General features: G+C 39.6%; 2 protein-coding genes across 2 annotated transcripts in view; one reads left to right on the forward strand and one right to left on the reverse strand.

Moving 5' to 3' along the window:
* Positions 1-25,307, forward strand: part of Cad87A (cadherin 87A) — a 64,289-nt gene that overhangs the window by 17,181 nt on the left and 21,801 nt on the right. The window contains exon 4 of the mRNA XM_036819740.3: positions 20,241-20,270. The gene's annotated coding sequence lies outside the window, so the exon portion shown is untranslated. The remainder of the gene's footprint in view (positions 1-20,240; positions 20,271-25,307) is intronic.
* Positions 1,607-3,929, reverse strand: LOC108016510 (uncharacterized). Its single transcript, XM_017083184.4, has 2 exons — positions 3,240-3,929; positions 1,607-2,912 (listed from the first exon to the last, which is right to left on the reverse strand). The coding sequence occupies exons 1-2, from the start codon at positions 3,908-3,910 to the stop codon at positions 1,646-1,648; spliced, it is 1,938 nt and encodes a 645-aa protein (XP_016938673.4). The 5' UTR covers positions 3,911-3,929; the 3' UTR covers positions 1,607-1,645.

Raw genomic sequence — 25,307 nt, forward strand, 5'->3', positions numbered from 1 at the left:
CAAAAACTTGCAACGAAATGATGTCATCACTCATGCAGGTTGCCAACTTTTGTTTGACATTGTTTACCCCTTCCCAGAACTTGGCTGCTTGTTGTGGCAGCTGATAACATGGTTATCGTGGTCGGACTCATTGTTATTGCCATTATTGCGGGTGTTGCAGGCGCACACGAACACGGGTAACTTAACTGAATTTAACTAAACTCAGGCGAACCTTAAATGACAACAGATAGCGCTAATAATTTATGCATGCTGCATGTTGCAAGCGGAGGGCCAAACATGGGGCAGCCACCCACTTCCAGGCTTTATCTTGTAGTAGCCACGCCTCCTCAACCGCTGAGCACGGGCACCACATGCACAGTGTACACAGGCACCACCCGCACACGCTGACAAGGCTGCACATAATTTAATTAAAATGAAATCTCGCACGGGGCGCTGAACTGCAAACTGTGAATGCAAATTATTATTAATTACAGCAGAGCGACGACAAATGTTTATGCCCGCCATATGTGTGCCAGTTGCTCTGTCTCTGTCTTCCTCGGGTGGGGTTTGCATTTGAGGTGCTTACGTGAGTGAATGTTCTAAGACAGCTTTGTAAACGATAGTTATTGTGAGGGTATTACTAGAAATAATAGTTTAATATGTAAAAGGGTACAATAAATCAGCAAGAAACAACGGTCTAACGCAAGGTATTCGATAGTTCTCTCCTGAGGCTCTGCCGACACGCACAGTATACAACTATCAGTATACATTCTCACATCGATGAGCTGTCCCGTGAAAATTACTGACCAAAATAAGGCTATGTGATTGCTACTTTAAGCTCAATATAAAGATTCTAAAGAAATCTCCAATATTTCATTTTCTTCAATCAAACATCGTGTCACGCTCACATCTCAAGCGTTGCATGCATGGCGAGACACAGCGGCGCCATCTGTTGACAGTTTGTCGCAAAAACAGCTTTGGTTAAGTGCATGGGTGTTTATGTGCGGTAAATGAAATTAAGAGAAATCTAAACACATTTGCTAGCCATTTATCCTAATGCCAGCTACTTTGGAATCTCCCAGGTTCTTGCTGCAGCGGTGATTTTTCCTCATTTTTCAAGCTTGCATATTTGGCACACTTTTTTTCCCCCCAACCAAGAGTATCGTTGGATTTGTAGTACATACTGAAATGTTTTTAAGTCTAAGCAGATGGATGTAGTTTTTTAAATTAACCTCCTTTTGTTAAAAAAAATACAAATAATTAAAAAATAAAATGTTTCACACACACAGGAATCGCATCAATATGTAAACAAATTTTCATTGTAAAATATATCGGCGTATTGATAGTAATTGATTCAGTGGACTACTGAGCCATGGGTTGTGGTTTTTTTATGAGTCAATGTTGTGGGTTTTGATGGGCTTCTCATTTCCAATTATATTTATTGCGTAAACACTGATATGTTTACTGATTGTAAACTGGCTTCGTTAAAAACGTATCAGTTATTATTTGGGTGCAGTGCAAATTGAAACTAATATTTGTTGGCTGCGTACAAAGAACGATGGATTACGGGATTTCATGTTTAATGTTAATAGTACAGAATTAAGGTAAATAAAACACAGTAGTGGTATATTACTTTTAATAGAAAACTCTATAAAAATAGTGAAAATTAAGAACAATAACAGTAGATCTCGATGGGTTCTTCTCTGGCGCAGAAAGACTGATGCCTATATTGATCGGTTCTTGTGATAGCTCCCTGTAGAGAACTATCATTTTTGGTAAGCACTGTAGCATCGAAGTGTCCATTTCCCGGTTGGGTCACCACACGAACGATGATGGCATCGCTGATCCTCTCCATTTTCCTAAGATAGGCGTCCTCTACTCTGAGAAGTTCCAACTGATGACACTGTTTATAGGGAAGTAGCATCTTATTGATGCTCTCCACGGCGAACTTGGCAATCTTTTGGACTCTCTTCGCAATCCAAGGTATCTTGATGAATCCATCGCACTCGCAGTAGTGCAGTGGAATTCGGGCGGAAAAGCAGTTCCGCTCCTCGGGAATGGGCAGGAATAAGGAGACATTGTATTCATTTCGCAATCGCAAGGTTCGGTTCCTAATTCGCTCATCGCTTAGGTTCTCCAGATTCACCACATCCTTAAGAGTCTCGTGAATATCATAGGCGGTCACCAGCCGATGGGCGTTGGCTCGAAGATTTTCTACAGCCAGGGGAAACCTTTTAGCCAGCCATCGTGGATATATGGCCACCAATGTTGGCAGTGAGGTTTCCCTCATTCCTTGAAATGAATTCACAAAAGGACCATAACGCAGACCATGATCGGATAAAATCAGAACTAAGGTTCTTTCCAGGATATTTCGTCTTTGCATGGCACGTAGGATCAAATAGTATTGCAAATCTGTCTGTTCGGCGTACTGAAAATAGTCGTGGACACCCATTGTTTGCCAGAAAAAGGCAAAGAATCCCCGATCGAAACATCTTGCCTGCATATGGGGCAACAAGCGGTAGATAAAGTCGTATAGAACATGATGATACACTCGATCGGCACTGCAGGTTATTTCCTTAGGACCTCTGGCGAAATATTTGGTCCACGTGTGGATCTCGTTCATTACGCTTCTCAAATAAAAGTCGGTGGGCTGGCGCCTAAAACCGGGTCTTGCGTAATTAAAGGTGGCACCCACACGAGAATCCTCCCCAAAAATGGTGGCATAACCAGCCTTCTTGAAGTCTTTCCACAGGAGGTGGCATCGGTCGAAGCTAATCTTATGGTTTGCCCCAAAGCAACCCCTTCGTGATTCCACCTCATCCACACTCTGACCACTTAGTAGAGGTAACAGATTGGGATAGGAGTTTCGGCCAATCCGATTGTAGCCCCAGAACTCTACGTGCGGCAGACGATCCAGGAAGTCCATTACTCGACTGCAGGGCATTGATATTATTTAGATATTTATAAATTTAAAATGATACACAAAAAGCTCTAAGGGCTGCAAAATTTTTACTGGCGCATTCTTTTGTTTTTAAATTATTTGCGGCAGAATAAACCCGATGCGTTTTATTGACATTGTTTGTTTTCGCAATCGATGTTTAATAAATATACATTTTAATTGGATAAATTGTGAGTGTGACATACATATGTATTTATTGTTGCTTAATCGGTGTTATGCTATTCATGACAAAGAACAACGGCTTAACTTATTTTAAATTTAAATAATAATAATGTATAAATTTCCTAAGAAAAGTACTAACCTGAAGTAACGAAGATAGTGCATGTGGGAAATGGAATCGATGCCTAGGATCAAAACGGAAAGTCGTTCCACAGGCTCTTCGGGGCTGGGAGCTCTTTTAATCTGGTCCTCTGACAATGGCAGGAACAACAGGACATCGTGATATACCAGACGGCCAAAGTCCATCCAGCACCAGACACGCAGTGTTATATTGCCCGATTTTACCTCGGTGAAATTACTCCACCGACTAAAGCGAAAGACTTTCGATTCCAAGTACTTGTTGAGATAGTCGTTTGATCGCTCGAAGCGATTGTAGGCGCAGGAGATTTCGCTTAACCTCCGAACTCCAAGCTTCTCCCAAAGTTCTTTCGCACCAGCGACCAACTGTAGGTAATTCCGTCCCCCAATTGTCTTGGCCTCCAACAACTTAATCATGTAGCACCAGTATATGGGCATGGGTGTCATATAGTGTTGCGCCATGGGCGACAGGGCATCCATGGCAATCATCTGGCATTGCGAAGTGTTTACAAACAAATATCTTGCATCCGGCTTGCCTTCCAAAGGTGGCTTCACGCCCTCAACTTCGTTCTTAAACTGCCCTCGGTAAAATAATAACAGGAAACAAATTAAGCACAACAGTAATAAGTTCAAACTATTATTTTTCATCTCAACCAAAAAATGGCTATATCCCATTGTAGAATTAAATTTTCTGACTTGTATGTAAAAGAAAGAGCTGAACATTTTTTTTGGAAAGTCAAATTTATTTTTCAGGTACCTAGATCTTCAAAAATTAAAGGTTTTTAATGGTTTACAATAATTTTAAGTATTATAAAGGCAATAATTTTTGTTTCAACTATTTCAAATGTACTTTGTTTTTTTCTCCCTTTTGCTACGGTTTGTTCTTTGTCAATTAGCATAGTTTACAGTTTCAGTTGTTTCGGCCTTCTCGGCGTTATTTGTGTTTGCCAAAAAGGAGAGAAGAGTGAAACCCAGATCAAGGGACACTGAAAAGGCCAAAACAAAGACTAAATAATGAGACCCTCGAGAACCTTTCAGTGATTGAGTTTGTTGTCGGGTGTTTTAATTAGGCTAACTTGATTGGATTTTGCACTTGCGCTCTCTATCTTTCTCATTCCCAACCAATTTGTAAGATAAGACTAAATAGTTGCTCTCCACTTTGCAATACAAATCTATTCACTAGAAATAAGTGAACTTAGGAAACAAGTTAATAGATACAAATCTAAAAAAAATGTACAATGTATATGTTTAATTCGTTATCCCTTTTAAGACTTAACTTAATCAGAGAAATCAAATAGAAATGCTTAAAAGCTCGGATTAAATGAAGTTTAAATCCATCTGGAGATCTGAAAGAGTCTTGAATGTCTGAGTAGGAAGCACCTTTCCCTCAAGCGAGAGTAACCGGATCTATTTCACAGTCAGAGACAAAATGGGAATTGTGTTCCTCATTCAATTTTCATTCTCGTTTTCTTCTTCCTCTTTGTTGCTCCATGGCCGGAATGCTTTTCCGTATGCGAATTTCGCGATGTTGTTTTCTTTAATTTTCCGCAAAACGGAGGCAGCAAAGCGCCGGCTTCCTGCCTTCCTGTGATCCTTTTCCATCCCTTCCTTGGTCATGTCTCGTTTGCAGCATCCTGTATCCTGTGTAAAACATATGCATACATTTTATACCATTACAGCATAACAATATTGCATTTGCAGAAACATTTCTCTCTCTGGCTCTGGCCCACAACCGCGCTAGCCTTCCTTATTTTTTTTGTTTTTGGATACCTTCACGTCCTTTTTCCCCACCGCCAACTGTCTTGCGTTATGTGAATCCAGCGCGAATCCTGTGAATCCTAGCGACCTCCTGCCGCCATCCTTCGCGCTCACCCACGTTAACTTTGAATTACGATTTCCCTGTGCATACCCTGGAAATTAGGATAAGTGATACATTTTAAAGTAGGTAAAGTAGTATTACAAATAAAAATAAAATAACTAAGTTTCAAAAAAGTTACTTTCCAAATAAAATACTATATTGTTTTTGGTATTTCTTGGTATTTAGAAGGAAATTAAAGTATTCTAACTTTATCCTTTGTTGGCCTATCTGGATATTAAGAAGAAACATATTCTTACTTTCTTTTATAAGATAACGAAAATTGGGTTATTAAAACCAGAGTCGCCAGTAGAAGCAGCCCGTGGGATAGCAATTTTCTCCGCCGGGGCTCTGCCGCAGCTCTACCAACACGTACAGTGTTTTCAACTCAAAAGGGATTTTACAGGATATCTTTTGACGCACACAACCCCTATACAAAACTTCTGGCTTGCCTTGATTGTTGTTGTTTTATTTCGTTGAATTTCAGTTTCAGTTTTTGGTTTTGGGAAAAGGTTTTACCTGCGCTTACCCACCAGCCACCGCCCACCAGCATCTCTCAACTCTTCGACTTGGAAGCCCACCCACCCGCTGCCTGCTCCAATTACTGTTTGCATAGTTGAGTGTCGTCTGCGGAAATTTGTTTATTTTACGCGCATTGCGTTTCGCCTCGCCTCGGTTTGGTTGGATAACCCACCCATCCCACCAGCCTGCCTCCGCCATCGGGATCCTTTGGCTTCTTCTCCTTTTTAGCCCGGAATCGGAGGAGCAGCGGGCACAATGAGACATGACGACGGCGTATCCTACGACCGACTCGCTAAGACAAACTGACAGCTAAATGCGTCAGACTCGTTGCAGATTTCATTTGGCGTGAATTCTTCCTTACATTTCCCCCATCCTCTGTATTATTTTCCTCGTTTTTTTTTATGGTTTTCCTCCCTTTTTTGCCAATGTATTTTGCATTTTTGTAGCTTTCGTTGACATTTCCCTCGGCTGCGAAACCTTGTGCATTGAGCAGGTTTATAGCTTCCCCTTCTGCTGCCACTGCTGCCAAACGGTGCAAGTTACAGTCGCAGTTACAGTCAGAGTTGAGTACGACAAAAAAGAGGTAGCATCAAGAAATGTCAGACACAGCCGTGACTACCGAAAAAGGCAACAAAAAATAAAGCAACAATAGATAAAAAACACTAAACAAAAACCATTTGGGAGGCGGAGGACCGTTCACCACTGCGTATGTGCAATAAGTTGCTCATCAAATTGCGTTACGTATACGCAGTGTATACGCACACAACCATAGACGGAAAACCTAATGAAAATGTCGTTTGGGGATGTGTATAACATGAGAGTTTGCGATGAGATGAGTTTTTGTTTGCCTATATCCATTTAAGCTGTAGCCTTTTAAAGTAATTGAAAAACTATGGATTTTATAGGAGGATTAAATATTTAAAATTTAAAAATGTATCTAAGAATTGCAATGTTTTATTGATTGGAATAATTTTTGTTTTATTTTCATTTCTAGCCGTTTGGATTTCCTATCCTTTTAAACGTGCTCAACCATAGAGTCGTATTAAAATGAAATCAGATTTCAGACAATCCAAATTGGATGAGTTCGGCTTAGTGCAGCAATTGATTCAATTTGCCTTCTCATCCTGCAATGGAAACTGAATAGCCCCATGTCGATGACAGCGGACAGACAATTTTGGCCCGGTCATGAAGAGTTCGAGGAGGGCTTCAATCACTTGACATGTTCAGCAGTCAATTTGTGGATTGCTGGGATTGCAGCTCCTCCTTCTGATTTTCCTCCTAATACTGCTACTTTTGCTTAGTGCTCATCATCTGCCAGTGTGCTCATCCTTTTGGCCCTCCTTTGGAAGACCACCGCCCACCCCTCCTATGTCACTGTGGCATGTTGCAAGTCCTTGTGCGCCGGCTGACTGACCAACCAGCCAGAAGAGTCGAGTCCACCATGCAGTATGCAGTTGCCCTGTGGCCAGGTATGCCGACCTGTCAGAGGACCCAAGCATATGAGCATCCGTCGTAGGATGGAGGTGGAAGTTGCTGTTGTGGTTGCTGCAACTTCTGCACCTGCTGCTCCTCCTGCTGCTGCCGTTGTCCTGGCCAACAACTATGCGTTGACAGCGGCCGCCTCGAATCCTTGGCCTAACTGTGTCCTGTCCGGTGACGCAGGTGGGGGTGGAGGTGGGTGTTTGAGCCTGGAGAGGGAATTTGGAATGAACAGTTAACAAGCCGATCACCATCCCACATGCGGCTAGAAATATACCTAAACACACCCCAGGCAAATGGTTAATACTTGTTATTAACTAAGTTGGCCTTTCCCTTAATAATATGATTACAGCCTACAGTCGAAATATAAGACTAACTGGTAAAATGAATTTAAAATGTTATATAAACTTACATTAAAAAGGTAATATATTTTAAATGAATATGTTAATCAAAAAGTTTGATGACATTACTAAAAAACAAGGAAGAACGCTATAGTCGAGTACCTCGACTATCAGATACCCGTTACTCAGCTATATGGAGATATGCAAGCAGCAAAGCGAGATTAAAATGCGCCACCTACCGGCGGTATACAGATTTAAGCGTTATGGGCGTTAGAGTGGGCGTGGCACAATCGATAGGTATCGACGAGACCAATACATTTCAGTTAAAATTTTTTATCTAGCATGAAAATTGTGGGCGTCACAGGTTTTCGCGGTTTGTGGGCGTTAAAGTGGGCGTGGCAAACTTTTTTTTGGGTCAATCGATAGGTATTGATGAGAACAATACATTTCAGTTAAAATTTTTATTCTAGCATCAAAACTGTAGGAGCCACAGTTTTGGGCGGTTTGTGGGCGTTAGAGTGGGCGTGGCACTGTGCTGAAACAAACTTGCGCTGCGCAGGAATCTCAGGAATCTGCGTGCCTAATCCCAGTATTGTAACTCTCATAGTTTCCGAGATCTCAGCGTTCATACGGACAGACGGACAGACGGACAGACGGACAGACGGACAGACGGACAGACGGACATGGCTAGATCGACTCGGCTAGTGGTCCTGATCAAGAATATATATACTTTGTGGGGTCGGAAACGCTTCCTTCTGCCTGTTACATACTTTCCGACGAATCTAGTATACCCTTTTACTCTACGAGTAACGGGTATAATTATGACAGTTAATTGAATTTAAGCCAGTGACATATGGTTATAAGTAGTTCATTTTGAGTACTAAGTTCAAAGTTGTTAAATAATTTGAATAAAAATCGTTGATTAGGGTATCAAAAATATTATTCTCAAAAAGTTAAACAGTTAAAGATCTGTCATAGGTAAAAATAAATATGTATATAAAACACTTCTTCAAAAGGTAAACGTAATATTTAATATAGAAACCCACTAACATTTTTGCTTTGGACATTTCTCCTTTCTGATTGCTGTTTGTCAGGCTATACAAAATTACTTGGGCTGTCCAAAGTAAGAGGGACTGGAGGGGGGATTACACAGGACCAACTTGCTGCCAATAACTCAACTAATTGTCGCTGCAAGTGGTCCCGCCCCCCTTTTTCGTTCTTGCCTCATGGATTTACGCCCACCCTGCTGGCAGAAAAATGAGCTACGAATTGTTAATTTCGAGCTGCAGCTGAGCAAAGAAATCGTTTTGGCAGCCAGGCGAACGCAGCCGAGTGGCAGCTTTATTAAAGCCTTGTCAGCAGCAGGAGAAGCAGGAAAAGCAGCAGCAGCAGCAGCAGCCGCACGTGGCGCAAATTGTGGCATAAAACGGTAGCAAAGACACCTGCTGGCTGCTCTGCATATTAATAAGTTGCTCGGGCCACGCTTTTCCACCTACCATAATGTATATTTCCTCCTGCCCCAGTTCGAGCCAGGTTAGTGGGTTGGCTGTGGCCCAGCTGGCCATAGTTGGGCATTCATTAGACTCGTTGGTCGATTGCTGTGGCTGTTGTTGCTGGTGCTGCTGCTGCTGCTCCTGCTGGCCAACGGTGCGTATACGTTGTCGCTGCTGTTACTGCGGCTGGTTGAGGGCCTCACTTCAAGTCTTAAATCATTGGCCAATGATTTGTGGTTAATGTGTAAACTTTAACTTGCATGTTACTTTATGCGTTTAATGGTAATATTTAAAAATGTTACCTTGAAAACATAAAGTTTACAGATCCTATATTGTTAATCTCAAGATATGGGAACACAAAACTGCACATCTAAATCCCATAACTTCAGTTATTGGGCTCCAATTTGGACGTGGGATACCTTTATGAGTTTGTGGCTGAATTATCTTATATTCTACATTAAAATTTCTCTTTTTAACAAGGGTCACAATTTTAGCCCATTTTCATGTTGAATTTTTCCGTAATTCCAATGGGCTTCAGAATTGGACCCCAAAACTGCACTTCTGGACTCCATAACTTGGGTTACAGAATCCCGATTTGGACGTGGGATACCTTTTTGAGTTTGTGGTCGAATTATCTTATATTCTACATTAAAATTTCTCTTTTTAACGAGGATCACAATTTTAACCCTTTTTCATGTTGAATTTTTCCGTAATTCCAAAGGGCTTCGGAATGGAACCCCAAAACTGCACTTCTAGATTCCATAACTTGAGCTATTGGGCTCCGATTTGGACGTGGGATACCTCTATGAGTTTGTGGTAGAATTCTCTAATAATCTACATTTAAATATTTATTTTATAAGAGGGTCAAAATTTTAACCCATTTTCATGCTTGATTTTTCCGTAATTCCAATGGCTGTCAGAATGGGGACCCATAACTGCACTTCTAGATTTTATAACTTAGGTTATTTGATTCCGATTTAGACGTGTGATACCTTTATGAATTTGTGGTTGAATTCTCTAATAACCTACATTTAAATATTTATTTTAAAAGAGGGTCGAAATTTTAACCCATTTTCATGTTCGATTTTTCCGTAATTCCAATGGCTGTCAGAATGGGGACTCAAAACTGCACTTCTAGATTCCATAACTTGAGTAATTTGATTCCGATTTAGACGTGGGATACCTTTTTGAGTTTGTGGTTGAACTCTCTTATGTTCTACACTAAAGTTTCTCTTTTAAAAGAGGGTCAAAATTTTAACCCATTTTCATGTTGGATTTATCTGTAATTCCAAAGGACTTCAGAATTGAACCCCAAAACTGCACTTTTAGATTCCATAACTTGAGTTATTGGGCCCCGATTTGGACGTGGGATACCTCTATGAATTTGTGGACAAATTCTCTAATATTCTACATTAAAATATTTATTTTATACGTGGGTCAAAATTTTGACCCATTTTCATGTTTGATTTTCCCGTATTTGCAATGGCTTTCAGAATCGGAACCAAAAAACTGCACTTCTGTAACTTGGGTAATAGGATCCCGATTTATAAGTGGGATACCTCTATAAGTTTGTGGTTGAGTTCTCCCACTTTTTAAGTTTAATATGTAAAAAAAAATCTACAAATTTGTTTCACTGTAATAAGAACAAACCTTAAAATTAAAGTTAAAATTATTGAAGTTTCTGTCTGAATCCTTTTGCCACGCATAAAAGTGATAAATTTAATGGTATTACAAAAGCTTTAGGGACTTTAAAAAAACGAAATCTTGTCCATTCTAAGTTGACCAAATTTGCACCGCAATCCCAATGGTTTTCTTGTGTTCTTACCAATCGAAGAACACGGACGCTAATGGCCTAAGCTGCATCTGAATACGCAGCAGTGGTAGTGAGAATAAAAAAAATGGCGATAGTCTGGCGACAGGATGTCGGCAGTCTGCATTTTGCAGCAGGATTCCGTGTCCTTTCGGTCTGTCCTTTCAACTGCATTGCCGCACTGCTGAACTTGAGTTGGATACCTTGGTTTGAGCGGATTTCATTGTGTGTCGAAGGGCGAAGGATTGGGGATACGGGCAGGGGCAGGCGAGTACTGACGCCAGGGATTCCCCAGACCCCCATCTCCCCGCTCCTGATCCTTCTTCTTCTAACGACTCTGTAGCCAGTTGCCAAATTTACTTCAATTTTTTATTTGCCGCCATGGCACGTAGAGCGTGCTAAATTTTCCGCACGCATTCTTCGCTTTATCTCTGTCTCCCTATCTCTCTACCTATATCGTTATATCTGTGTATGGAACTCGGCCCTCTTCATGTCATCTGACCACCCAGTATTCTGTTTTCATATATCCCCTGTAAATTATGAACAAAGCCGTATTGTTTTATAATTTTTAAAATGCCATTCATTGTTAAAATCATTAGGCTAATTGGGCATGAAATACGCATAATTGATAGCTAATTTCTGATTTGTGATAGATAAATAGTCATTGTTGAATGCAAATTATGTTTTATTTAATTAGTTTTGATAAATGATTTTTTGTGCATGATATAATGATATAAATGGGTAAGTAACACACAGAAAGAATTCTGACCTTCTCATCTAAGTTTAAAATGTTCTTGAAAATAGAACAACATTTTTTGAGTTTAAAAAGTTCCCAATGAGATTGTTTTTTTTCATTTGTTGTTGCAAACAATTTAAAACTATACTTTAATGGTTGGACAGCTTTGTTTTTAGGCACTTGGGTTTTTTTAATTAGAGGGTATTTCGGATTTTAAACTCGTCCCCATGGCTATCCCTTTTTGTTCTCGATGAGTGCACTCCATTGCCGGTGGCTCGCTCGGCCCGTCTGGCAGTTTGCCAAAAAACTGTCAAAGCAACACGAGACAATGCCCCCCTCCAGCCAGCCAGAACGCCGCCCCTGGAAAGTCGAATATCCTGCCAGAGGACAGGGACATGTGTGAATGCCAGGAGAAGCTCGCTATGAAAATTCTATACAAATAAAAATGCAATTCACACAAATGGACTTTTCCTCCCCCTCCACACCCCTGCGTTTCGCTGTAAAACACTGACATGGCCATTGGGAAATGGGCGGGGTTAAAGGGGGGCGTCAAAAAAATCAGTGATAAACGTGGACAAGCGGCAAAGATTGAATTAGTTTGTCCGACTCTTTTTGGGTTTTGTCGGCAGGAACAAAAGTGGACAGTGGAATCGAGTGATTCAAGGGGGGAATGGGGGTTATGGGTTTGGGTTTAGGGATACACTTTGGGTGCCATAGTTCATTTGTTGTACTCTCTGCCTCACTCGAATTCCCTGTCAAATGCATTTATTGATTTACTCCATAAATCTTTTGTTCAATGGTTTCAACAAAATGCAAAAGGGGTAAAACATGAATGACAGCAAATCTATGGCATGGCATCTAATTGAATTTTTGTTTTGTCGCTCTAATACTTAATTGAAAATTGCCCATCAAATGGAGATGCATTTTTAGATTGCACTGTTGCCATGCATTTTTTTATTGCTTGTTAAATCCAACATTTTCTAATTTTATTTTGTATAAAAACATTTATTCTGGAATGACACGCCTAATTGATTGCCAACTGAAGTGAAATGGTTTATGGATTAGATTTATATTCAAAGCATTTTTTAATTAATTTGGGAAGTGACTGTAAATCACCGATAATTGTAACCAAAACAATTTGTTTTGTGGGATTAGTTCAGATGTTTTTTAATAAAAGAATTTTATGGTTTGTTTATAAGGCTTAAATGCCAGAACAACTTTTGGCTTGGCCTTTTTTTTTGTTAAAAAGTAGAGTGCTGCTTTTTTCGCATTCTGGTTTTTTATTACCACAATAAAAAGTTCATGCCCTATTCCGAATAGTTGTCAATAATTGTTCGAGCAAACAATTTCGATTTCCGCAATCCTTACAACTTTGCGATGATCACGTTTCATTGTTTGGGCCTGCAAATAGTTTTCTAATAAATTGGATAAACTCAAAAACCCTTTAACAGCAGCCACAACAAAATTGCTAACAATGCAAACGGGCTGAACGATGGTTGGGTCAGATTTGGGGACTTTTCTGGCCATTTTCAAGGCAATTCTGTACGAGCTGACACTTTGTTTTTAAGCCGCCCATGGGGCGTATGCGTTATATGCTCGTTTACATATTCATGAATTGGCTATTCTCAAGACCGAGGCACGTTGTCTCGATTATATTTTGAGTAATGACCATACGGCCCGTATTCGATCGAAGGGGGTGACGGCCTGACATGTTTCATAAATATTCAAAATGCATTTTGTGCATCCCCTCCTCTCCATGACATTGATGCTGATGCTGCTGATGTGTGCCATGTGGGCTCAGACTGAGATATCATGTCCGAAAAATTCCAGAGATTACTTCAGTTGTATGAATTCATAGCTACCGAAACGGACGAAAATATGTGAGAATATATATTTTTGTCTGTTGAATGTGATGACTATAAGATACCTCTTACTCAGATGAAAAAAAATGATCATTGATCATTTGTAAAACAGTACCCAATAGAAAATGTTATGGCCTAATAAAACTAGCTTTAATTTCGACCAACTCAATGGATTAAAAAAAAATTTCACGAAAACCAAATTAACACATACATTTACCACACTTTATAAGTTTATATATAGATATCCCGTAGGTGGCCATGACTTGAAATAAATTCAAAGATGGTTTACATTTAAGCATGTGCCATATAGGTATACGGTTTTTTGTGAATCAATGGTAAACATTTTGTTATTTTGGTAGTACAAACCTTTGTGTTTTTGAATCCTATATCCCTTAACAACCGAACTTCAATGGGCACTAGACGACTGCAGTTTGGTCCTGTTCGGACTGACCATGACTGATGTGCTGCTGAAAACGTATTTATACAATTTATGCACTGCCCACACCAGAGGTCCTCGAGTACTCAACTTGGCAAGTGGATTCTTCACTTTATGACCGGGGAGAACTCAACAGCTTCACGGATGGACTGCAACTATTTCGAATCCATTTGGGAACACCCGAGTGTTTCTTTGCTTATATCTTGATTTATTTATTTGTTTAGCCAGGCTCTTCGCAAATAAAACAAACGATATGTGTTTGAATTTCGAAAGGAGGGAGTTGGATATGGCTTGAAGTCATCAATTAGACCGAAAGCCAACTGTTGTCAATTAAATGGGATTGACAGGAAAATTGGCATCTCCGTTTTGTGGGCCGAAGTAAACGTTAGGCGACTAATTGGGTCTTTAAAGCGCTCGAAATGTTCTATCAGATGAAAGAGAAGAATGAACTCAGGTGCCCACTCGAAGATTCTCATTAATTTCGGGGAATAAACTGTTAGATTGTCGGCGGAATTGACGGGTTTGAGAGGAAGACATTCACCTTTAGCTCATCATCAAGAGAGTCTTCCCAACCCCCCAAACCCCACAAAAAGTGTTTAATTACAGGGCACAGCAAATCCGCCAGCATATTGACCCAGCCAAGTGGAACGTGTCGAGTACGGTTAGTTAGAGCGAGTAAGCAGCTACGCTGTCTCCATCTCTTTCTCCGTGTCTAACGCTTAACCCTTTGACAAGCTCTCAGACCGAAGGCAAAAAATGGAAAACAGCAAAGACAAATGAACAGATAGCAAATGTCATTAGTATTCAAGTTTGGGTCCGAGGCGAGGGTTAAGCGAGAACTTCAAGGTGTTATCTATAGAGTCCGATCAGGGTTGCAAGTGTGGGGGGTTTCTGCGAAACCCATTGTAGAAAATTGGAAAAGGAGAATACATCTTTTTAAAGGAAATTATAAAATTTTATATATTTACACTTTACAATACAATCATAACATTCTTTAACCCTAAAGACCACACAATATCATCCCATAATTGTTGGAGTCCTTTTTTAAACCTGTTGGGTTGTACCACTCTTCAACTTCTAATTAAAATCACTCATTAAAAACTCATTTAATTAAATCGAATTGTGTAAAATGTTGTGAAATATATATATTTTTATATAATTTCCAAAGCAACCCTCCGCGAGAGGGTGCAGAATTCTTTGCCGCCTTATGTTTGCTTTCGTCCTGGTTTGTTGCTGCTGCTATCCTTGGTCCTTGGTCCTTTCGCCATCTGTGGGTCACACGCATATGCATGGGGTGTTTTTGGCCGGGAGGAATGGATTCCGTGAGGTTGGGGTCGCTGGAATCAGAGTGTTTTGGTGTGGCACTCATTGGTGCGTAGTCTGCCGACGGCGACCTTTCGGTTGACTTTTCCACTTTGACGAAATTAAATCTGCAATGCTAAAATGATGATGGACGGACTTGTGTGTGTGCGTATGTTACGCTCGAATGGCAATTGGAAAAGCGGCCAGAGCAAAGTGGAGGGGAAAATATGTTGGGGTTGAAGCTTTTGTATGCGCTGAGGGTTACCATCAATCTTTACAAACATAAAATTATTATAATCCATTTATTAAAAGACCATGTTTACATACCGACTAGATTTGTATTTAAAAGTCTTTAACGGAAGCAAAGCTACTGCAATATCAAAACTATACTAGTTTGATAAATTATTAATTAAACACGGGAATTAAGAAAATTGTTAACTTAACGGAAGTAAAAAAACGTGATCTCTTATATTATCTGATTAAAAACTGTTGGTACGTGATAAGTCAGTAGTTCTTGATAAAAGCACGTATTCTGTATTTTTAATAAGAATTCACATAATTTTTAGAGAACCTATACATAATAATATGTCTTAAAGCACAACTTAACCTAGTAAAAAAGATAAAGATAAGATAAGTCAGTAGATCTTATGCAAGCATGCTTTATTTATTTTTAATAAGAGTATGTACATATCATTTTCAGATAATATATATTAATGAGAAGATAACTTCAGAAATAACCTTTGATCAAAGTGACTTACCTAAGCATTTAATTAATAATTAAACCCAGTACTAAGTGGAACACTTAACTACAGTTTGTGGTTAACTCGAATCCCTTAATGAAAGATTAAATGCTAAATTCAAATTAGCAACACCTTAGCGCACATGATAATTAATGAATACCCCAAGGGTAAGATAATGTTATCGAAGTCCAGAGTAGGAGTTATGTGAAAAGCCATAGTAAGTGTACGTACACGTTTCAATTTCATACATTACTTGCATTTGTGGATGTCCAGCTGCTTTGTTCCCTCGCCCGAAGCCTCGACTAATGCAAACGTCCAGCATTTTAGTCCATTTCCATGTCCGTGTTCAAGTCCAGATCAGCTGGGCAGTTCAGCTCAGTAGGGGAAATCGGAGGAGATGTGAGGGAGTTACGGAATCAAAAGCAGCGACCGAAGCAAAATCAGCAGAAACAACAACTGCAATGGCTTTAGAGTGAAACACTTTAGTAATTGGTAGCTTATTTCCATCAGCTGTGGGGTGGGGGTTGTGTTCAGGGGTTGTAGGGTCTGTAGGGTCTGTAGGGTCTAAGGGAAGAACTAAAGGAAATGAAGGGACAGGACAGAGCCAGAAAACAGGACCAGAGTTTGAGTAGGAGAACAGGACTAAAGCCGGAGCTAACGGCATCACGATTATGCACAAAAGCCCGACTGTCAGGCTTAATGTGAAACGTCGCACAAATGAAACAAATGCAAAAAGCGATAGGTTGGGATAGTACAGTGGGTAGGGAGGTAAGGGCATTGCCCAGGAAAATAAAATGGAAATGACACATCTTACACATGGCTTTAATGCGAGGTTATGTTGTCGGTGTTCTTTTGGCCAGCCAAACTTCAAGAGAATCTATATATACATATATCTTGGGTCTCCTGCTGGTTTATATCTGTAAGGTGACTATATTCTCGTGGGTGTCTCCCAAAGGACTGAGAGCCCAGGCAAAGCGAGAAGGTAGAAAAGAAAGCAGAAAAAAAGGCTCCTACTTTGACATAATTAAACGCATTTGAAAGATGAAGATGTCGCCCTGTCGCAAATGGGAAGAACAAGAGCAAGATGAAGATGTTGATGGTGACAGCAGCACCACCTCCCCCATCTGCTGCCCCTCCTCGCTCTTTTGAGGCTGATTCATGACATGGCCACGTATAGGCGAAGGTGTGGCAATCCGCCACCTCAGTAACCTGCTCCACAATCCCCACTCGCCACCACATTGATGATGAAGCTGATTATGTTTGGCTCTCTGGCTACGTCCCATCTTCTGCCTCTTTGGCCATATCTTCATCTTATATTTTTTACTCGGTCCTATGAAGAAGATGAAGTGCCTCTTGGTCTATCAATAATACACTGGAAGATTTAAGAGGGTCTAAGAAAAGATTGCTCAAAAAAATTTGAGAATTATGGGATACCTTTAACTGTGGTGGATTTGATTTCTTTAAGATAATAGTGTGAAGGGTATCTTTTCGAGTGGTATATTGTAATTAAGATTTGGATAATTGAGTTGGAGAGGTTTATATTGAAATCTGATGGGTATATACTAAATTAGGTGCTGTTCACAATATTTTATAACACTAATCATATTTAATAATTAATTTATTTTTATTCAGTATTTTTCATGTTCTACACAAAAGGTTCTCAAAAGATATTATCGATTAACTTAAATAACGTTTTCATGGACTGACATTATCTTGCTAAGATCAAATATTTATTATTTTAAAGTCCTAATTAAGATTATTAGTTGCTCAGTAATTTCTCCCAGTGTCCCCTGTGCTAAAGCAACAGCATTTTCCATCATCTCACCGTTGCTAGAGCAAGTTGAAAAGATTTGTGCGGCATTCGAGGCATTTTATTTGAGTTATTTAGTTGGTCGGCTGATGATATTTCCCCCTCGATCGTTCTGGTTCCACTTGCCATTGCTGCTGGCATTTTATGGCTGCCATTTCTCTTATTTAAGGTGCGATTCCTGTTACTCTACTGATGCTGCCGCTGCCTCTGCGGTCGATGCTGTTGTTGTTAAATCCATAAATTATGCAGACATTTAGCAGCAGCCACGAGACCGAGGAAAATTACGTATACGCCGCGTGTTCGCCGCTTGTCCGTTCATAATTTAAGTTTTTCCCGCTTTCGGCAGTTTGGTCTTTGTTGTTTTTTGCTTTTTGGTTGTTGCTTTTTGGTTTTTGCCTCTTGCCATTGTTGTCTTGTTGGCTAGCTGATGTTGTTCTTGTTTGTCAACATGTCTCAGGGTGTTGGCACCGGTTTATTATTGTTGTTGTGGAATCCATATTTCTGGGTGTTTCTGATTGTGTGTGCGGGTATATGTCGGTTTTTATCTGTATACCGCCTGCGGCCATGGTGATAACTCTGATGACGTTGATGAAAAACTTTTGATTGATGTGGTGGCAAAAACTTCATGTTTGTCATTAGGCGCAACTAGAGAAGGCTGGATTGGGGGTTGGGTAAAATGTTTGGTAAAGGGTTTCCTTCTGGCTGGATATATATTTTGGGCCATATCGGTGTGCGAACTCAAGTTTTTGGCATAACAAACGACAGTCGGCAAAAAGTTGTTTCGCAGCGCGCGACTGTGTGGATGCAGCACTCGAAGAGCTTGCGAAAAGTTTTGTTTATTAATTAATTGAGGGCTCGTGCATGTGAGTGCTTCGAAGGAGTTGCTCTATCCGGGGTGAAAGTTCAAGGCATTCACAGGCAATATGCTTTTTGTGTGGGGGCAAAGTGAAATTGTACCGTAATCCTAAATTAAGATCAGTTTACTTCAAGAACTACTTGTTATATTATTCTTTTTAACAGGAATGTATTAACATTGTAACTAGGCGTGGTATTATAAGTGAAATCATTTCTATACATTCGATTTCCCTATTTTTTCATCAGTTAATATTTACATTTCTTTTATTTAAAACTTGGGCTTAAAAGCGGTTTTACATTTAATCAAATGTCCAATTAGAACTAAAATAAAATACAAAATGTATGAGTAGATAGCTAGATATGCAAATATTCCTAACACTGTATGACACTTTTTTGACATTTCAATTTGTGTGCAAGCGGCAGAGTGAAGTGGGCCATTGAAAAGCTTTTTATAAATCAAAAACAAAGTTTAATTCAGAAAAAAAAAAAATGGTAAAGCAATTAAACATTCACATGGAATCAGTTACCAACCAATACAAAACTCTACGCACCCTCCTGCATATTTGGCAACCTTGGCAACACCTAACGAGATCTTTCTAGCTGCTGGTTGGGGGGTAACCCTTATTTGGAGCTGCGGCTGTAACTATAGTTTTACCTGGGGCCCTTAACTATACCGGGTGTACTTGCACACCTGTTCCCTGGACCCCCAGACTGCATCCTACAAGCCGGAGCCATTCATTACGCCGTGTTTGCCTTTGCCTAGTTGCAACCAACAATGCCACACTTTTCCCCACTTCGTAGTTCTTGTTTCTACTTTACTTTTTTAGTTCTATTTTTTTTTTCTAGCCCCTTCTCTCCATCTCTATCGCCGTTTGGTTAGGCACTTTTTAAACTTTTCTCGTTATTTTTGCACATTCGCTTGGGTTTTATGGGCAGTGCTACACTAATTACCTTGTTTTTCGGAGAATTAACTTTTCGATTACTGTTGCCACAGTTTGTTACTGCTGCCAAGGAGAAGAAGAAGAAAGAACTCACAAGTGCAGTTTGCGAAAAAAAATATTGATGGGAATGGCATAAAAACTGGGGTGGAGCAACTGTATAACGAGTAAATTGTTTCTGGGATGGCCCCTCTGAATGCCACACATTTTTCGAAAAATTATGGAAATATGCTGAAACGCACTGGAGAGCAGCAAATCACAGACAGAAATTGCGGCTGCAAATTTTGCGGTTTGGCAGTTTGAAAGTCCCGCCTTTGCCCCCTGCCCTCTGGCCTATGAAAACCCCTCTATATTCACACTTTTGTTGGGGGGCAGTAAATTGGGGTCGACCTTGTTGAGTTGAAGTTGATTTTTTACAAAGTGTGCTGTGCTGTTCATATACATATATGCATTGCATACGAGAGGGTATAAGTATAGTTGTCATAACTTTAACAGCTCCATAAAATACGATATTCAATGATGTATAAAAAAGCTTTCCTGAAAAGGTCGTACTTAACACTTCTTAGGCTTTCATAAAGTTTTGAAAAGCCTTTTAATAAAGCAACAGATTTAAAGTTCTTAAATGAAATTAATTCTCTGTAATAGCCAATTAGGGCATTTCAATTGGGAGCTTATAAAAGGAATACTTCTAAAGTAGTTATAAAGTTTTTCAAGCCTTTGCTTTGACTTTAAACTTTCTCACTTGCCAACTTGTAATTTTCTTTAAACTGGCAACTTTTACATGAAACTGCAATTAACTAATTAATTCCTTCTCTTTTTCCTTCAGAAACCGTTGGCGTGATAAACAGTATTAAAGGTACGAGTATTTTTAAATTCTTAAATAGGGATACATAGTATTTGTTGAATGCACTACCTCTGTTAATTTTCTTTGACTTCCAATAAGTTCTGCTTAGCTAAATTCTGTTTGAGTTTTCCCAAATTAAAGTTTTCCCCTTGCATTAAAGCATCACTCATTTCATTTTGTGTTTGCTTAAGTGCTCTGTAATGTAGGTATGTGGTTTTTAATTAAGGAGGAATTCCCCAATGACACATTAAGCCCCCAGCAGTAATCTAAAAACATCGAACTGTAATTTGTATGTAGACAAGAAAATAAACTATTACGAATCATGTTAAATAATTGAAACAAATGGGCAAACATTTTAAGCAAACTTTAAGTAAAGACATAATTAAATTACCTTTAAAATTATTTATGGATTGGTCTTTACTTAATTCAAAACCTATTTAATTTTTTTAAATTTAGATACAAATTCGATCAGTTTTCCCAATGTGGGCACACGAATAGAAGCATTCAATTTTCCTGGCAGCATTTCCCCTTTCATTCACTCATCTTTCTTCAATCTAAGCTGTCAGCGGAGCTTTTTCAATTCGGTTCTCGCTTTTTACTCCCTTGAAATAGGGAACATCTTCATGAAGTTAATTACAAGGAAATGCTGCAGTGATTTTTGCTCGAAAGCAACGCCCCAAAACTGGCCAATGGCTCCAGATGTTCCTTTCGGACTGACCGTCGTTTCCATTTTTCCTTAGCATTTTCCTTTTCTTTTCTGTGCTTTTTTGTCCATTTTCAAATGTAATTACATTTCATTTTTCTCGCTTCGCTCCTTTCGGGTCGTTTCTTCCCTTCATAACCCCCGGATCTCTGGGGATCTGGAGTCGTTCATTATCCGGGGCCCTGTCCATAACATTTTGTTGCACAGTCGTCGCTAATCTTGGTCGACAAGTTCCTAAACCCCCTCCCATTTCCCCGGGCTATCTGTCCCTGTTTCTTGGCGACTGTTTAAATGTCAGTTAAAATCCCATAAATTCTCCTTAAATGACTTCTGTCTGCCGCAATTTCGTTGGCCCAGCACTGCTCAGCTGACCCTGGCGACATTCGGACGGATATGGGCAAAATGGCCAAGACGAATGGCCAAGAAGAATTGCAGTTGGCTTTGGGCCGGAGCTGAATTAGCTTCTAAGAGCCGGCAAATCTTAGAAAAACTTAAGCTTTAATTCATTCTTAACTCGGAGAGGGAGAGAGAGATAAAAGGGCACTTTTCTTCATTCGTCTTAGTTGGCCAAGAATCAGTTGGCCAAGTAGCAATGGCAAAGCCCGGATTTCTTTGGCTTTCTGCAAACTCAATGACGCAACATGCAGCTTGCAATTGGAACTTGCAACTAACAACCTGCAACTTGTGCAATTGGTTCAATAAACTCATTAAATGCTCTCTCAACTTTCTGTTTCTCGTTTTAACAAAGTTTTTTTTCGCTTTTCCTTATTCTTTGTGCTTGGCGCAAACTTTTCTGGGCAGAATGGCGGTCATTCGGTCGCCTTTTTGGCTCGTTTTCAACTTGTCGCATTATCCTTTTTATTGTCGTCGACATTTGCAACGCATTATCCTTGGCAGCTATTCCTGTTTTGTTTGTTGGATTGTAGGAGATTTTCCTTATTTTTTCCGGTTTTTTTATGTATTCCGCCAGCGGCCAAGGCTTCATAACTTTGTTGGGCTGTTTGACTAATGTGTGCGGCATAAAAAACGAATCAGTGAAATGGGATTGCATCAAAGTGAATTTTAAATCCATTTAAAAATAGACGCGGGAGTAAATCCAGCTCACATCATAATTAAAAGTAATTGGATTCGTTTTTAGTTATTACAGTTTTAGAAAAAACCTGTTAGTATGGGAGAAAAACAAGGATTGCATTTGATAGTAATCCTGCTTTTAAAGGATTAATTTCTTAGAAATGCTGTTTAAACATTATTAATTTTTTCATCTGCTTTATAAGCTTGAAATGTAATGATTAAAAGTAATTGTAATGATTAATAAAATGATGATATTAATGATAATAAAAATATTAATAAAATAAAATAGTAATGATTTTCAAAGAAATTATATGTTCTTATGTTTTAACATGACCTCTGTTTCATGGATGGTTAATGTCATTATTAAAAGTAATTGAATTCGTTGGTAATTGTAATAACTGTTTTAGTTAAAACTAAATAGTCATAAAAAAACTAGGATTAATTTATCAGACCCGATATATATGTTCCATTCTCCCTCACTTTATAGATGTGAAATGCACATAAACCATTCCATGATCTCATTCGCACTTGTTCCCATTCCCTGCCCCTAAATTTTTGGCCCAGAAAGCATTTAACTTATTTGCTATTTGCCTATTTCTGGCTGACTGGCTGGCTTTGTTCCTGTTCCTTGGGCTCTTTGCCAAGCAGCCGGCAAAAACAATAAATTTTGTGTGAGAATTTAAGCGCGGCCACATTTTAATTTGTGGCAGCAACAGCCGCAGCAGCATCAGGAGCAATAGGTATATGGAAAAGCCACCAGCAGACACCGATTCTATGCCTCAGCCTAACACCTTGGTCCTTTGGTTCCGTTGCACCCCCAACCCCATCCCTATCCCCATCCCCCCTCGATTTTCCGGGGAAAACCGCAGCATTCATCGTTGCCTGGCTGCGGCTAAAGCCTCAACCATAACTATGATAACGAGTGGCTCAGCCGGGGGATTCTAGAGTAAATGGCGGTGGGGGAATGTCAATTTATTTGTTGTGCCCCACCAACCGCAGCTGGCTGACTGGGTGGTGGTTGCCTTGTGTTGTGATTCTTTTGGAGGTTTTGCCAATTTGTCGGCTTCCTATTTTTTTTTTGCCTACTTTCTTTCTTCCCATTTCTTTTTTTTTCCTGTACGGGCGTGGAAATTCTTTATGAAAACTTTGTTTACAACAATCAACTCAGAGTCACCCCGTCGCCTACTTACTCTGCCAGTATTGAGTTGACAATATTTTTAATAGAAACTCACAGACTGCCAGCCCAACTTTTATATTTTCCTACTGACTTTGGTAGGAGGGGAGAGAACTGCGAACCAAGTTGGGAGTCCCTCCAGCCAGTGTTTGTGTTTCAATTTGTGTGCCTTTTATAGAATTATGCACTTTTACCAGCTTGCCTTGAGATGCACAAGTTGGCCAACAATTTGGAGCCAATTGAGTTGCAACTTTTTGGTTTTTCCCTACCGTTGTCAAACAGCATGCCGATGGAATGATATATTGCTAGATGGTAAAGGTATTTAGAGAGAGGAAGTATTCCATCTCAAATTATAATTGGAATGCTAGACTAGATAGATCTCAATAACCTATGATTTTCGAGTGACTAATAATATGATATGATATAATATAATATTACTAATAATATGATCTATCTAGTTCGAGTAATAGGTATATATCTTATACAGTACTTAAGAAAGGGTGTTTTTTGTATATAATAAATATTTAAAAAGGAACACTTGCAACTTGGTCTAACATGTTTGAGATACTTGTATACCCAAGCAACAACCTTATCAATCTCCTTTTAATTATCTAATTCGTTTTTGTAATTTCCCCGACTAATTTGCAATGCTAATCCCTAGGCAGCTGCACTTCCGATTCGGATTTTAACTCTGATTCCAATTCCATTTCCATTTGCCGTAAAAAGCAGCTTGAATTTGTTTTACTTTCCTTCCATTCGTTTACACTTGCCCTCCCCATTTGGCAGTCCATAAAGAGTTCTCCCCCCAACATCCTCTCTCTCCATTTAGGCCATTAATTTCTGGCTAAGTCAGGGGGTAAAGGAGCGGTTGTTTGGTGTGGGTTTTCCGGCCAAGGCAATCCCATCATCCATCGAAGGCCATAAAAGTTGGAATGCGAATGAGAACGAAATGGTTTACTCGCAATTTACGCTGTTGTGTTTTTGTCTCATTAAAAGCTGTCAATTGTTCGTCATTGTAATTAAACAAGGCTTTTAAATGGGTAAACATTTTGTAAATGATATCGGAGGGGTTTTCCTTAAGTGCAGAATGCACACAATCCATTCTGGCAATTTAAAGAATTCATTCGGGTTGACAATAAAGCTTTGCCACTTTTGTTCAACACCTCTTCTTATATGGGGCCTCTGGCAATTTGTAGTCCTTCTTATACCATTTTATTGCAAAAGGGGGGGTTTCCCTGGCGCCGAAAGTGTGTAATAAAGCTCTGTGTGTGTGTGTGTATATACGAGGTGATCTTATTTCGTTTCCTGGGGGTGTGGTCAGTAAGCTGCAGTGGGCCCTGCTCTTCGGGGACTGCAGTTGCCCCCATCTGCAGCGGCGATTATTAAGGGACAAAGTAAGGATTCGTCCTGGGAGTCCTTTTGCCGCAGCGTCATTGTCGATGATAAATGGGTAAGACACAAGGAAGGAAAGAAAGAAGGAATCGTGGACTATTTGCGTAACTGAAATAATTGAAATTTAAGTAAAAGAAGTTCCAGTAAAGTGGCAAAGAAATTGAATAATATGAGATTATTTATATTACATGAATGTTACGTTAAAAAAACATGTATTTCTATATATATGTTCATAAAAAAATTGAAAAATACTATAGAAAGTTACTTAAAATCGATTAAATTTAACATTGACCATTTAATCATAATATCTCATATCCTAAATCCTTCCCATCTAACAAAAACTAGCCGTCTAAGACCTTAATAAGCTGATCATAAAAGCATAAACCGAAATAAAACCAAATCAAATACTATCCAATAAAGGAAGAGGCTAATAAAACCGGAGAATATTCATGAAAGCTAGTATTATCCCTACTTCTCGTACACTTCTTCCGGCTTTTGTAGACCACCCACCTCCCCCAAAAAGAGGGCTTAATGCATTATGAGCTTTTTGACCTTTCGTGCTGCTGGCTCCTCTTCCACTTGAGTTGTGTCAATCCCCGGCTAAGACTCTGTTGCCACAATCAAGTTCATTGGCCAAATCCAACCACACAGGGCAGATGTGGAGAAACAGGAGATTCGTAGGGACTTATTGTGAAGTATCTATAAAAGT

The sequence above is a fragment of the Drosophila suzukii genome, chromosome 3 (genome assembly GCF_043229965.1).
Source record: "Drosophila suzukii chromosome 3, CBGP_Dsuzu_IsoJpt1.0, whole genome shotgun sequence".
Taxonomy (NCBI): domain Eukaryota; kingdom Metazoa; phylum Arthropoda; class Insecta; order Diptera; family Drosophilidae; genus Drosophila; species Drosophila suzukii.